The sequence below is a fragment of the Choloepus didactylus genome, chromosome 19 (assembly GCF_015220235.1).
Source record: "Choloepus didactylus isolate mChoDid1 chromosome 19, mChoDid1.pri, whole genome shotgun sequence".
Taxonomy (NCBI): Eukaryota; Metazoa; Chordata; class Mammalia; order Pilosa; family Megalonychidae; genus Choloepus; species Choloepus didactylus.
Genome location: NC_051325.1, coordinates 47763260 through 47778435, shown reverse-complemented (window position 1 = coordinate 47778435; position 15176 = coordinate 47763260). Strand labels below are relative to the sequence as shown.

At 47.3% G+C, this 15176-nt stretch overlaps 1 protein-coding gene across 5 annotated transcripts in view; it reads right to left on the bottom strand.

The window, feature by feature from the left end:
* The window catches only part of TOX2 (TOX high mobility group box family member 2), a 157005-nt gene extending 143977 nt beyond the window's left edge, over nt 1-13028 (bottom strand). The window contains exon 1 of one of the 5 annotated variants that reach the window (XM_037812005.1): nt 13008-13028. Coding sequence is in view for 1 of the 5 variants with exons in the window: in XM_037812001.1 (XP_037667929.1) it covers nt 5561-5659 (99 nt within the window). In the remaining 4 variants the exon portion in view is untranslated. Of the gene's footprint in view, nt 1-3009; nt 3189-4243; nt 4269-5560; nt 5708-13007 lie in introns of those variants that run through there. The other 4 variants (XM_037812001.1, XM_037812003.1, XM_037812006.1 and 1 more) reach the window with 4 other exon arrangements.
* Between the last annotated feature and the right edge of the window lie 2148 nt (nt 13029-15176).

The following is a 15176-nucleotide window of genomic DNA, read 5'->3' as shown; positions in this document are numbered from 1 at the left end:
TGCCATGGGGGGATTCTTGGGAAAGGAGTAAAAAGTGGAGCCTGTTCTGCTCGCACAGACTCGAAGCTGCTCTTCCCTGCTTCCTGGCCACTCTTCAAGCTGGGTTCTGTCCTCCGGGCCCACTCAGACAAGCTCCTCTAGAAAGGTCAGGTCAGCCAAAAGATGGGTGGCCCCTGTCCTGGGAAATCACAAGTCGAGACCTGCACAGGGGTTCCTGCTCTCTGAAGCACACGTGGGTCCAACTCCTCATAAGGCATCATCCTCAGCCTCCTGAGTGCGCCTCATGCTACAGTTATAAAGGATGTTCATTATAAAGGATGTCTCGTTATATTTCTACATCCCACGAGGCTGAAGGTGACCGATTTGCTTTCCTTCTGCACAGAGGAAAACAGAGGACTAGAGAGGGCCTTGCTCAAGGTCACCCAGCAGATGGGGGGCAGCAGTGCCAGGGCTGGGCTGGTGCCTCCGACGTGTGAGAGATGCAAAAGCAAGGTCCTGGAGGCCCAGAACAAGGGCCTTCCAGGATAGGATGGGGAGAGAGGGTTCCATTTAGATGGAAAGTAAAGAAAAGCTTCCTAACAGAGAGGCAGGCATCCTTCCAGACTTCCCTGGGACCAGCCATCTCAGCTCGCAGCCCACCTGGCCCAGGGTTCCTTCCACGGATGCACCCACAGCACTTGCAGAAAGTAGCTGTGGGATCTCCCTCATAGGGGATGCTGAGTGGGCTCACCTATCTCAAGTCTGGGTAAGGCAGGAACAGCTATTCCAACTTTGTGGATATGGATCAAAAGGAGGCTCCAGTCATTCATTTGCCAAATTTCGTCTAGATTCCCAGCCTGGCATAGAACACTGTGCCCAGGTCTCGGTGGATGGAAAGTTAAATCACTCACCCACCAGCACACATTCACTGGGCAATTATAGATCAGGCACAGCGCCAGGTGCTGGGCATGGTTCCTGCCTGCTGTGAGACCACAAAAGCCGTTACACAAACAACCAAACTGCTGCTTCTCTAAGTGTGGTCCCCGGATCAGCAGCATCACCTGGGAGCTTATTAGACATGCAAATTCCCAGGGCCCCACCCAGACCTACTGAATCAGAATCTCTGGGAGTTGGACCCAGAAATCTGTTTTAAAAGCTTGCCGATGATTCCTGATGTGCGCTAAGATTTGAGAAGCACCAGTCTAGACCACAAGGTCTTCCCCTACCTCCCTATTAAAACTGCAAACAACCTCCAGGCCTTGGCACCCCGCCCCAACCCTATTTTCTGCATATTTTTCTCCATAGTTGTATTGCTATCAATCATAATACCTTATATTTCACCCATATATTTAGGACTTCCCCCAATTTGAGTCTCTTTTTTTTTTTGCACTGCTGTAGCATCAGTTGCCTAGCACAGTGCCTGGCACAGAGAAGTTCTCATTAAATATTTGTTGATTGAATGATAGATGGCAGAACATGCCATGTCCCATGTCTTGGGGGAGCCTGGAAAAAGAGAGAATGTTGCTGGCCATCACTGCACAGAGAAGGTGGTACCCAGACTGGCCTTGAAGGATGCCCGGACCAGGGATGAAGGATGCTTGGAACACAAACCTGCTAAGCCTCTTACTGGAACAGGTCCCAGACGACTGATAACATTGTTGTGTAATTAGTAGCTGGTATGTTCCAAGAACTGTCCTAGCCTACATCAACTCACTTAACCCTCCCAAACCTCAGAGGTAGGCAATGCTGTCCTCAGTCGATGTATGAGAACACCAAGTCTCAGAGATATTAATTAGCTCCACCTATAAAAGACTTGTATAAGAATGTTCACAGAAGCTTGATTTGGAAGGCCCCAACCTGGAAATAAATCAAAACCTCCATCAACAGATGAATGGATAAATCAATTGTGCTATAGTCTTTCAAAGGAACATTGCTTAGCAATAAAAAAGGAACAAACCACAGATACTCATAACAACATGGATGAACCTCAAAAACATTATGTTGAACAAAAGAAGTCAGACACAAAAACATATGCTGCATACGAATTTCTAGAACTCAAATATACTTAACATACTTAGTAGACCGTAAATAAAGCATTGGCAATAGAAACTAGATAAGTACTTGCCTCCGGGAGTAGGGATAGGGAGTGTTGCCTGGGAAGAGGCATGAGGGAACTTTCTGGAAATGTTCTATACCTGGATATTGGGATGGTAGTTGCAAAAGTGTTTATACTTGTTAAAATTCATGGAAGTGTAAACTTAAAATCTGTATTTTACTGTATATAAAAACATACCTCAATTTTTTAAAAAATGAGCTAAAACTCATTTGCCCAAAGTCACAAAGCCATAAATAGAATTTGAACCCAGGTTTGCCCAATTCCAACGCCATGAATCCTGAGAGTGGGTTGAGCAGTGCACCCAGCCTGGTAAAGTGGCTTGCTAAAATCTGGATGAAAGGAATTCAAAGTTACCTTAGGAAGGTTGTCACAGTCTCCCAACCCCCAAACCACAACAGATACTTATGGAGAGGCCAAAAGAGTGTCAAACTGGGAGTCAAGAAAACTGGGTTCAGGCCCCAGCTCTATTCTTCACTTGCTATGTAACCTGTGACTATATATTCCATGACTCAGTTTCCCCTTCTGTGAAGCAAGGAAGATGAAGGGGATCCCACCACAGGGCCACAAGTCCTATGCTCACTAAGCACCGTTATTATGTTAAATAAATAATGTGCCTGCCTTATATCTGATAAGCTATTTTTCCATGCATTCAAATATTACTGTGATTAATAAAATACAAATCCATGTCAAAGCCAAAAGGAAACCATAGCAGCTTTTTGTCATGTGTTTTTTCAAACAAAAGATACCAAAAGAACAACCACTGCCCATGACTTGAGTTTAAAGAGGCTGGGAATCTCTGCGTAGAGGATCGCTAAGGGACAGTCGCCAAGGGGACGGTCGCCAAGGGGACAGTCGCCAAAGGGCTCTTCCAGGTCAACTGCCCCATGGCCATCCAGCATCCCTTGGGCAAATACCTGTCCTTGTGCTCCTCAGGCCTGAGTCGCTGTGGGGACAAGTCTCCTGTCTGGACTCCAGGAACTGAGCCCCCAGTGTATAGGCTGTGTCTTGGTTGTGCAGTCGAGACTACAGGCTCCAAGTGTGGTCTGCTGCACACGGAGTTCTCAGTTTCCCCTCCAGCTCTGCTAGCAACCAGCTGTAAGGGTAGAGTCTGAGCATCACCCTCCCTGCCCATCCCCCCCAACCCTCAGTTTCTGGGGCCAGAGAAGAGAAGCTCCTGCTCACAGCAGCCCCCACCCACAACACACCATTAAAGATCATGGCCCACTTGGAGTCTGCTACCGAAAGGCTTTTCACCCACTGTTGGCTAAGCCAAATAGCCTCCCACTCCTCACCCTGCCACAAGCCCAAAGGATTGAGAAGCAGGTCTCACAACCAAGTGCAAGGTCAGACCTTCCTTTCACCTATCCAGGATGGACCCCTCCACCCCTCAGGACACCACCCCCCTCCCCCAGCTCTGGGGGTCCTAAAGCACAGACAGAAACCAGAAATCACCTGCTTCTCATTCCCTGGGCAATTCCCTCCCTGCCCCGTTTTCACACAGGTTCTTGGTGCTGAGTCAGAGGTTTATGGAGCATAAGAGAAAAGCAAGGGCCTCAGCCAGTCCTGCCTCCCAAAGCCTCAATTTGGGACAGCCCTAACCTGGCAGGGTTTACAAAAATGCCACCCCAAAGGGAGAACTCTGGGCTAAGCCTCCACCCAGACACCCACCCGGAGTTTAAGGCACAATTCCCCAATCCCTGCCCATGCTCCCAAACTAGAGGCTGGAACCTTGCCAACTTCATATTTTAAGAAAATAACAAAGCCAAGGGCAGCGGTAGACCAGCTGTCCCCACACCCAACAGCCCTCTCCTCCCTGAAAACTATACTTGCTACTTTTAATCAATTTTCCCTCCATCAGACTTGGAGCAGCCAGACAACCCGCCTTCTCTGGAGGACAGCATCCCCTCCTTGGGCTTCTAACTCTGCCGGTTACCAACAAAAGATAATCACCCCCACCCACCACGAGACCTCACTTGCAGCCCCCACCCCTCCGCCCCAGGCCCTCTTGGCCTCGCGTCCCCAAACAAACTGCAGGGGGCTTTGCCTAGCAACCCCAAAAACCGCTCCCCCAGGGATTCTGATTAAAACCTGCGGAGTGGTGGGAGAAACCCGGGGAGGGTTGCGTCCAGCCACCGGACGCGTACTCACCACGCACCACCGCGGAGCCCGCGCGTCTGCGCCGGGGCCGCGGTGAAACCCACGCGCGCCGTTCAATCCGGGCTCCGTGTGACGAAAAGCCGCGCTCGGCACTGGCGGGCCCTAGCCCGCTGCACGGCCCCGCGGACGCACAGACGGTCTGGCTTCCTAACTAAGTTTGAAAGTTCTCTCCCGGCGAGGGAAGAGGGACCGGAGGGCGCAGCTACACCTAACCATCCCCGGCTGGGAACGGCATGGGGCGTGGGGACCGGATGCGTCTCGTCCCGGGTTCTAGGCACACAAGCTTGAATCACAGGAGCAAGCGCTGGACGCGGCGCTGCAGGGTCCTGGCTAGGGGTGGGGGGGGTGGGGGCGGCGATCTCGGAAAAATGGGTGGGGGGCACCCCTCACTGCAGCTCCAACCGAGAGAGATGCCCGCACACCGTTCCCAGGAAAGGACAGGCCTCAATTGGTCTTTGCCAACTCGGAATCCGAGGCCCCGCGGGGCAGTGAAGGCCAATTAGTAAACGGCCCAATTAGTGCGCGGCGGCGGGGCCCGAGAAGTTGAAACCCCGACGAGCGAGTGTGGATGACCGAGATGTGGGGGCGGGGGAGGCTGTGGCTGCCCCTGGGTGTGACCGCGTGTGACTGTGTGGCCATCAGCGACATTGGTCTGAGACTCCCAGTCCAGGGGGGTGGCTGTGTGTGCCCTTGCGAGTGCGAGCGTGTGACTGTTGGGGAGACTTCTTTGTGTGACTGTCCCCAGTTGTGTCTGGATGTGATGTGTATGCCATCGTAGTGTGTGTGAATGGGTGACTTATATGTGGAGGTGTGACAGTGTATGTGGGCGAGGGTCTGTGTCATTGTGTACAAATAACTGTCAAGGGTGACTTGTGCGGGACGGTGAGATTGTAAGTAGGAGCATGGCTGTCTCTGTGTGTGCCAGTGGGACACTTTGTGTCAGCTTGTGTATGAATGTGCGGCTGTCAAGGGGACGTGGGCGAGTGAGTGTCACTGTGGCATCGTGTGGGAGACTGTCGGGAGACTTCTGCCTTGACCGGAACTCAGGGTGTGAGTGTACCTGCGAGGGTGTCGCTGTGGATGGCATGTGCCCGTCGACGGGGCAGAGTTTGGTGCTTATCCCCGCGCCTCGGCACGGCCCGGCATCTCCCCGCGTGGGTCTCCGAGGATGCCCGCGTCCTGGGTAGCGGGGTGACTCCTGGCCGGGGCGCTAGCCCGGGCCGCTCCGACCCCCGCCCTGGGTCCGAAGGCGCGGCCAGGCCCCGCCCGCCCCGCCGCCCTGGCCCCCCAGCCCGGTCCCCTGCCTACCTTGCCGCAGTGGTAATAGTCCAGGTGCGCCAGGCCAGCCGGCTCGGCCCCGGGCCGCGCGCCCACCGCGGGCGCCGAGGGGTACAGGCGGACGTCCATGGCGGGCGCGGCGGCGGCGGCGGCTCCCGCGGGCAGTGCCTGGGCGGGCGGCGGGTGGGAGCCAGTGTGCGAGCGGGTGTGCGAGAGCGGGGGGCGGGCCGGGGGCGGGGCCGGGCGGAGCGCCCCGCCCCCGCCCCGCCCGCGCGCGCTATTGTTCCGGCCTCCCGCGCCGCCGAGGGCCCGGGGCCCGGGCGCAGGCGGTGAGGTCCCTTCTCTGGGTTGGGCCGCTGCCGGGTCACCCGCCTGGCCCTCCGCCCCCGGGGGTCCAAGACGGCTGCGCGCCTGTCCAGGAGGCCCTTCCTCGTCCTGCGTTTCGCCACCAATGGGGACGGGAGGGAGAAGCCCGTACCACACCCCTCCCCAGGAGTGGGACACTCCCCACCCTAAATATTTGGGGAGGCGCTGAGCCCCCACACGGCGTGGGAGGGAGGAGGAGGAGAGTGTCGCGGGGACACGTGCGGAGATGGATGCCGCCTTACCTGGGGGGTGGGGGTGGGGAGTCGCGGCCCAGCTCCCGGATGCCCTTCCCTGGTTCCGAGTCACCGCAGGAGGGGCCCCCGGGGGACAGTCGCGCTTAAACCCTCATTTTACATGTGGGATAACTGAGGCAAGGTCTTGAGTCATCAGTAATGGAGTGCCAGAGGGGGGGGGCGCCACTGCCCCCAAAGGATCCAGGACTGAAACCTCTGGAAGAAGGCAGATGAGCCCCACTTCCTTTCCCGCTGGGGAAGGTCCACAGGAATGGCCTGGAACCAGAAGCTCGGAGGAGGGGTTCAGAATTCTTCCATACCCCACCTTAGGGTTTCAGATGCTGCTGGTCTCCTGGAGAGGGGAAAGAAAGATGGGACAGCACCCATGGTGAAGCAAGCTCCCTCCTCTTAAAAAAAAAAAAAATCCCCTAAATCTTCACACCACCTGCTAGCAGCTAGCCCGTTGCTAGCTTTTCGTGCAAGATTGGCTTACACCAGCAGTCTCCACTCCCTCACCTCCCACTGACCGCTTCCATCCACCATCCTCCTGGCTCCTGGCTCCCTCACACCTCTGAGGTCAGCCTGGGAAAGGCCAGGAGACAGAATTCAGTCAGAATGTGGATTCTTGGGCAGGTGGCAGCAGGACACAGGATGCTATTTGGGGGAAAAGAGGTGAGCCTCTTGCCCACTCAGGAGCCAGATTGGAACTTAGCTCCCAACTGCTACTTTAACTTTGCTGGTCCTTGCCTGGAGCTAGGACCACTACTTACGGCCACAAAGATCCACCAACACAGGATGGCTATAGGAAACAGGCTTTCACTGAAGGTTTAGAGGGCAACAGAGGGAAAGTACAGCCCAGAAAAAGAAAAACTTGTGCATAAATTTCAGCATTGTTTCTAGAAATTGATTGCCACACCCTATCAGGAGGAATAGCCTGTTTGGCCCCTTTTCTTCTGTAAGGATATTCAACTAACCCCATACTATTGAAAAGATCACTTTTCACTTCTCTGCAGTACTACCTTGGTCATAAATCAAGTAGACCATATATGCATGGGACAGCTTCTGAATCTCTATTCCATCCCATTAGTCTACTTTTCTCTTCTTGTGCCATTATCACACTGTCTTGATTATTGTAGGCTTACAATAAGTTTTAATATCCTGTGGAATAAGTTTATCCACTTTGTTCTTCAAGACTTCTTTGACTATTCTTTACTCTTTGTATTTCCATCGGAATTTAAAAATCAGCTTGTCTTTTATACATACACACAAATCCTGCAGGGAATTTGATGGGGATCACATTGAATCTTTGGATCAATTTGTGTTAAACTGACATATTTTCACTATTATGTCTTCCTGTCCATGAACATGGTATATCCCTCCATTTATTTAGGCTTTTAAAATTTTTTATCTGAGCAATATTTTGTAGTTTCCAATGTAGAGATCTTTGCACATCTTTTATTGAATTTACTCCTGGGTATTTTATGTTTTTGATGTTATTATGAGTGGTTTCTTTATTTTATTTTTGTTGCCAGTGTAGTGTGGTGGTTTTAAAATGTATACACGGGAGGAATGTAGACCCGGCATCGTGGGACGGAGAACATCTTCTTGACCAAAAGGGGGATGTGAAAGGAAATGAAATAAGCTTCAGTGGCAGAGAGATTCCAAAAGGAGCTGAGAGGTCACTCTGGTGGGCACTCTTACGCACACTTTAGACAACCCTTTTTAGGTTCCAAAGAATTGGGGTAGCTGGTGGTGGATACCTGAAACTATCAAACTACAACCCAGAACCCATGAATCTCAAAGACAGTTGTATAAAAATGTAGCTTATGAGGGGTGACAATGGGATTGGGAAAGCCATAAGGACCACACTCCACTTTGTCTAGTTTATGGATGGATGAGTAGAAAAATAGGGGAAGGAAACAAACAGACAAAGGTATCCAGTGTTCTTTTTTACTTCAATTGCTCTTTTTCACTCTAATTATTATTCTTGTTATTTTTGTGTGTGTGCTAATGAAGGTGTCAGGGATTGATTTAGGTGATGAATGTACAACTATGTAATGGTACTGTAAACAATTGAAAGTACGATTTGTTTTGTATGACTGCATGGTATGTGAATATATCTCAATAAAATGAAGATAAAAAAATAAAATAAAATAAAATGTATACACAAATTCTTTGACACTCCTCCCAAGCAGTGGAGTCTGATAACATTCCCCTTGAAAAGGGCTGGCCTTAGCAAATGTTTTTTAACAAACAGAATGTGACAGAAGTGATGCTGCTTGACTTCTGAGGCTAGTTCATAAAACTTGATGCAGCTTCTTCTGCTTGGCTCCCTCTCTTGGGACATTTGTCTTTGGAACCTTAAGCCCTTATGTAAGAAGTCTTAGGCCACCATATTTTCAAAAAGCCCAAACTAACCACTAGGAGAGACCACATGCAGAAACCCTGAGACTAAATAAAGAGAGGGAGATGCCTAGCCAGTGCCCAGCTGGCCCAGCCCCATGCTAATCCAGCTCCACCCACTCTCTTTGACTGCAACCATCTGAGAAACCCTGAAACATCCAGCTGAGCCCCTCATGAATTGGAAATGCACAGAATCCATGAAAGATAATAAATGGTGTTATTTTAAGCCACAAAGTTTTGGGGAGATTTGTTATGCAGTAAGATAGATCTGGATCATATATAGAAATAGATTTTTGTTTAGTGTCCTTGTATCCAGCCACATCACCAAACTCACTTGTCATTTTAACAACCTATAGATTCTTTTGACTTTTCTAAACATGCTATTATCCCATCTGCAAAAATGAAAGTTTTACTTTCCAAACCTTGTACATTTTATTTCTTTTTCTTGTCTACTTGCACTGGCTAGTATCTCCAATACAATGTTGGAAGGAATTTATAATAGCAGACATCCTTGTCTCAATCCTGATCTCAGAAGGAAGGCTATGAACATTTCACCATTAATTAGAATGCTTGCTGTAGTTCTGTTTGTTTTTGTTGGTACCATTCCTAGTTCCTCTGGTGGGGCTTGAGGAGGTCAATCTTCACGGAAACCCTCTGGGTCAGGAAATAAGACTGCTGTGGCCATTTTACAGATGGGGAGGGTGAGTCCAGAGAGGAATGCTCGACATCACGCAGTTAACAGCAGGACCAGGACTAGTACCTAAGCCTGGAAATTCCACCTGGAGCATTTCACATACTTCTAACCTAGACTCACTACTCTGGCCAGAGCTTTAGAACAATAATTTCAACCAGAATATGAAGACCCAGGTGCAACGGGTCAGCTGCAGGCAGCAATGTGGCTTCTCTGGGACCTGCCAACAGCAGTAAATGTCAACCCTCTCAGCCACCTATGTCCAGTCCCTTCCCTGATGAGAGAGAGTCACCACCCAAGAGGTCTCTGGGAAGTTCAGCAGTGAAGTCCAACAGGGAAGCCATGGAGGTTCCAAAGCTTGGTCTTGCCCTATCATGTTGGCAGATGATCAGATAAGAAGTCTGTGTCTCACCCCATTTGTTGTCCTCAGGATGGGAGTGGGGCTTGAATCTGTGAAAGGGGAGGCTCAGACCACAGTATCAAGTCCCAGCCAATGGAGGTTGCTCAGGCCAGCAAGGTCATGTCCTGCATACAGCAGCCCAGTTTAGGGGCCCAAAGTGTCTGCCTGTGCATCTTCCTGCTCTCAGCTTCTGACATCATAGATGGCTATGGGGCAGAATATAGAGATGCCCACTTACCCATGGGATCCCAGAGGGAAATGAGCCCTACCCCACTTATGGCCCCTTCACCTGGAGAATATCTTGGTTTAAAATCAAAATGACCACCCCCTAAAAAACAACTTCAGCAGAGGAGCCAAATATCCAACTGTGGGAATCCTTGGATCTGATCAGGAAAATTCTGCTTCTCTCTCCTATGGGCACATGGTAGAATTGTACTCTCCCTTCCACTTGGAGTTAGGTATGACCATGTGACTTGCTTTAGTCAATGAAATATGATTGAAAGTGGGTTGTGTCACTTCCAGCCAGAAGCTTGAAGGACCTGGGCATACTTATCCCTATTCCATTTTCCTTCAGCCAAGAAAACCCTAAAAAATACCAACTCATTTTTTAAGACCCAACTCAACAGTCACTTCCTTGGTGATTACTTCTCTGCAACACCAACTAAGTGCTCCAATTTGCTGTTCCAATAACCCTCTGCACACAGGACTATTAGTGCCAACCTCACTGAACTACAGTAATACATTCACCACATCTCTCCAGGGCAGAAAGTATGGCTTTCACATCTTAGTGGCCCCAGTGACTAGCACAGGGGCTAACACATATGGACGCTTCATGCCCACGTCTAGGAGATGTAGAGGTAGAAGGACCCTCCTTTCTTCACACACACACACACACACACACACGAAGAAGCATGCACACACACACACACACACGAAGAAGATGCAGCCTCTGAACTGTTTGGATCCCAGGGCACAGACAGGCCATGTTTGCCATTTGGAAGAGTCACAATTCAGTGCATGTGAAAGAGGCTCCAGCCCTATCTGTCTCCTTGACTTTTCCTTCCCAGTAGCCAGAATGCAAACCTAACAGGCTTAGGTGTGGGGAGCATGTGAAGCTGGTCTGGGGTGGAAAATGGAGGTCCACAAGGTAAAGCTCACTTCTCTTAGTTTGGGTCCCTCCAGAAGCAGATCCTAGACCAAGGATTCTAGTACAAGTAGTGTATTTGAGAGTGATGGCAGGACAACAGGTTAAGGGAGAAAGGAAGTAAGCCAGTACATACAGGTTATCAAGCAAATCACCCCTGTGGAAAATTCTGGAAAACAGTGTAAAACGCATACCTTCGAGTTATCTCCTTGAGAGGCAAGAGAGTTGGGTTCTTTACCCATCAACTCCCATCTCTCATTGGTTGAGGGCTGCTCCCAGGGGGCATTAATTCCCGGGTAATTCAGAATGGGGGTCTGGCAACCATGGAAGGCCCTTAGGAAAGAGATGCAGGTGCCAGCAGTCAGAAATTGCTGGAATGGTAAGGTTTGTGGGGCGGGGAATCAGTCATGTCTGCTACAGGGCTCTGGTCTATCTAATAACATCCTTCTCCCAGTGTGCATGCACACATCTCCTTCAGGAACTTGGCTGAGGTGGGTAGGACAGCAGCAGAGCATTCCTGGGGCCCTGGCCATTGTACTCCACTAACAGCACCCTAAACTGTCCATTAATTCTGACAACTGGTCAAGGCAGCCCACAACTACCACTCACAGATGACTGCTGGACTAAAGAACAAACGGACCAATGCATGGCGTGGGTGGCAGAGACATTGTCCCAAGAGGACTTGCACAGGCCCCTGCACACAGCGAGAAGAGCACTGGGCAAGACGTTAAGGGCTCTGAGTCTGAGTGCTGGGCTCTGCCCCAATGCCCTGTTTGACTTTGGCCAAGTCACTGCAACTCATTGAGCTTCAGTTTAAACTTCTGAAAACTCAGGTAATGATGCCTACCCAACTGGATTGTTGTGAGAACAATGAGAATATGGAAAGCAAAGCACTGCTAAAACTCTGAAGCAGCATTAAACCTTGAGTTGCTATTTTTAAAAGATGTTTTTTTCCTGGTCAGGGGTTCTAAAGCTCCCTCACAAAAAAAGGAAGAAAGAGGAGTCTGCGTTTTCTCCTTTTACTTCAGGTCCCACCCCTGAGCCATGACCCCTCTCCAGCTGTCCAGAGTGATGGTGCCAAGGTCCCTCTGGGAGACTTCGTGGGACCCACTTTCATAGAGAGGGGCAGTGGAACAAGAAGGAAGGAGGGAGAGTGGAGAGTCCTTGGGAGAGGACTGAGGTTCGTGGGGAACCTGCTGGGCACCAACCACCTTGTCTTTTGGGGTCTTCTCACCAGCCTTCAAGGTGGGTGTTACCATCAAAGCACTTTTTACAAATGAGGGAACTGAGGTTTAGAGAAGTGAAGTCCCTGAACCTCAGCCACACAGCCAGGACTTCTTGGAGCTGGGATTCATACCTGAAATCCATATTCCTTCTACAACAACAGGCTACACTTGAGGTTAAATTATATTGTACAGATTATCTATCAATATAAAGAGTCTATAATGGACACATTGTCTGGAACACACTCCCTGAGAAATCTCAAGATCTCCTTACCTTTGTCTGCCTATGCACACCTGTATGTTAGTGTGTGCTGGTTACATAGGTAAAGAAATAAGAAAAATTAAATGTGAATGAACCCCTCACCAAAAAAAAAAAAAAGAAAGAAAGAAAGAAAGAAGGATAAGAAAAGAGGGAAAAGAAGAGAAAGGGGGATAAAAAGAAAAGAACAAGAAGAGAAATCACCATATGCAGCTATCTAGGGGGAAATAAAAAGAGGATGTTACTGAGTACCGGACATTAAGTATTATACATCTATTATCTCTGTTAGTCTTGACAACATCCCCAGGAGGTATGTAGTACTATTCTCTCTATTTGACAAATGAGGAAACTGAGGCACAGAGAGGCCAAATAACATACCTACAAGTAGTAAATGATGAAGTCAAGATTTGCAACTAGCCAGGTTTGACTACAAAGTACGCACTCATAAGCACTATGCTTCACTGACTCTGTCTGATCTTTCTTATGAATTTCAGGCTAAGCTAAAAAGAAAATTCTGTTAGTGTTTTGATTGACATTTAATTTCTTAATTTAACTTTGGAATAATTGAATTTTTGATTAAAATTTTCCAATCTATGGATAAATATTCAATTATATATTTATAGACTCATTTCTATATTTTATATATTTGTTTATTCATATATCCTTTTATTTATGTCATATTTTATATTCTTTTAGCAATGTTTGGCAATTTTTTTATAAAGTCTTGTACATATTTTGTTAGTCTTTTTCTTACATACCTTATAATTTTTTGTAGCAGTGGTGAATGAAGCCTTTCTGTTATGTTTTCCAGTTAGTTGTTACCGATGTATAGGAACACTATTATTCCTATACAAGTTTTGAATGTTTATCTTGTATCTGGCAAACTTACTAAACTCTCTTATTTGTTCTAACAGCTGTTCTGTAGATTCTCTTGGATTTTCTGCAAAGATGATCATGTTACCTGCAAAGAGAGAGAGAGAAAGAGAGCAAGAGAAATATACAGCTCTTCCTTTCCAATCATCTTACTACTTCTTTCTTTGTCTTATCTTATTGCATTGTCCAGCACTTCTAATGTCAATGTTAAATAGAATCGATGATATCAGATATTCTTGCTCTTTTCTTCAGTGAACACACTTCTTACATTTCACCACAAAGCTATTAAGCATGATACTTCTGAAAGTTTTTGATAATGCCCTTTGTCAATTAATAACATTTGCTTTTATTCCTGGTTGCTAAGAGATTGTTTTTCTGGCATAAAATATTATAATTTATCAGTGCTTTTTTGGCATCTATTGAAATAATCACCTGAATTTTATCTTCTAATCTGGTAATACGGTTCTATACTGATAGATATCATTCATGTTGAACCATCTTTATATTCCTAGGATAATTGTCAGGACTTGTATTTGGTCATAATTTATTTTTAACACACTGGTAAATTCCATTTGCAATTATTTCATTTAGGATTTTTTGCATGTATGTTAATAATAGACATTGATTTAAACTTTCCTTGTGCTATTGTTGCCAACCTTTGCATATCAAGGTTGTACTGGTTTTGCCTAATGAGTTGTGGAAGAAAAATTTTGATAACTGACTCAACTTCATAATTGGATCATTCTGTCTTCTAATTTTCTTTATCAAATTTTGGTAAATTATACTTTTCTAAAAAAATGTTTCTTTTCCCTAACTTTTCAAATAAATTTTTAAAAAATATTATCTTATGATTTTAAAAACTCTACTGTATCTATCATACATGCTTTTTCTGTTTTCTTAACCAATTATGCTCAAAGTTTGTCTGTGTCATTTTTTTTAAAAAGAACCGGGTTAATTTTTTTTCTATATTCTACTTTTTCCTCTGCTCTTCAGATTTTCTACAGCAAGTGGGTAGAAAAGGATTAAATATTTTAATATGAAGATAATATATATGTGCCAGTTTTGATATATTATGTCCCCCAAGAAAAAGCCATGATCTTCTAATCCAATCTTGTGGGATATTTGGATTAGGTTGTTTCCATGGAGATATGACTCACCCAATTGTAGGAGATAACTCTGACTGAATTATTTCCAAGGTGGTGTGGCCTCGCCCATTGAGCATGGGTCTTGAATAGTTTACTGGAGTCCTTTAAAAAGAGCCACACAGGCCCAGACGTTTGCTGACGGTGACGCTTAGAAATTCTTGAACAGGAAGACAGAAAGACATTTGGAGATGTTATGCTAAGAGATGAAGCCCAGAGTTTGCCCCAGGATATGCTAAAGAAGGACCCCCAGAGGCTTAGAGAGAAACATCCTGGGAGAAAGAACCAAGAACGTGCTGCAGCTGAGAGACATTTTGGAGATGGCTGTTGAAAGCAGACTTTTGCTAGCCCAGAGTTTGCCTGGGAGAAACTAAGAGAACACCTCCAGATGCTTAGAGAGAAACATCCTGGAAGAAAACCACTTTGAAACCAGAACCCCAGAGCAGATGCCAGCCACGTGCCTTCCCAGCTGACAGAGGCTTTCCAGACACCATCGCCATTGCTGTTCCTCAGTGAAGGGACCCTATTGTTCATGCCTTTGTTTGGACACTTTTATGGCCTTAGGACTGTAACTTTGTAACCATATAAACCCCCTTTATAAAAGCCAATCCATTTCTGGTACTTTGCATAACAGCAGTATTAGCAAACCGAACAATATGTAAAGTACCTAGCTACTAATGGCAGAAATTGGTTAAGTAATAAATGAAAAATATTTTTGAGCACCTGCCAGAAGCCAGAGATTCCACTATGATCAAGATGTGAGCTATGCTCTCAAAGAGCTTACAACTGAATTGGAGAGACAGACAAATCAATAGTCAAATACAGTGTGATGAACATGACAGAGGTGAGTACAAGTTACAAAAGGAGCACAGAGGAGGGCGTTCTAGAGGAGAGGGTGCTGATTTGGGCACC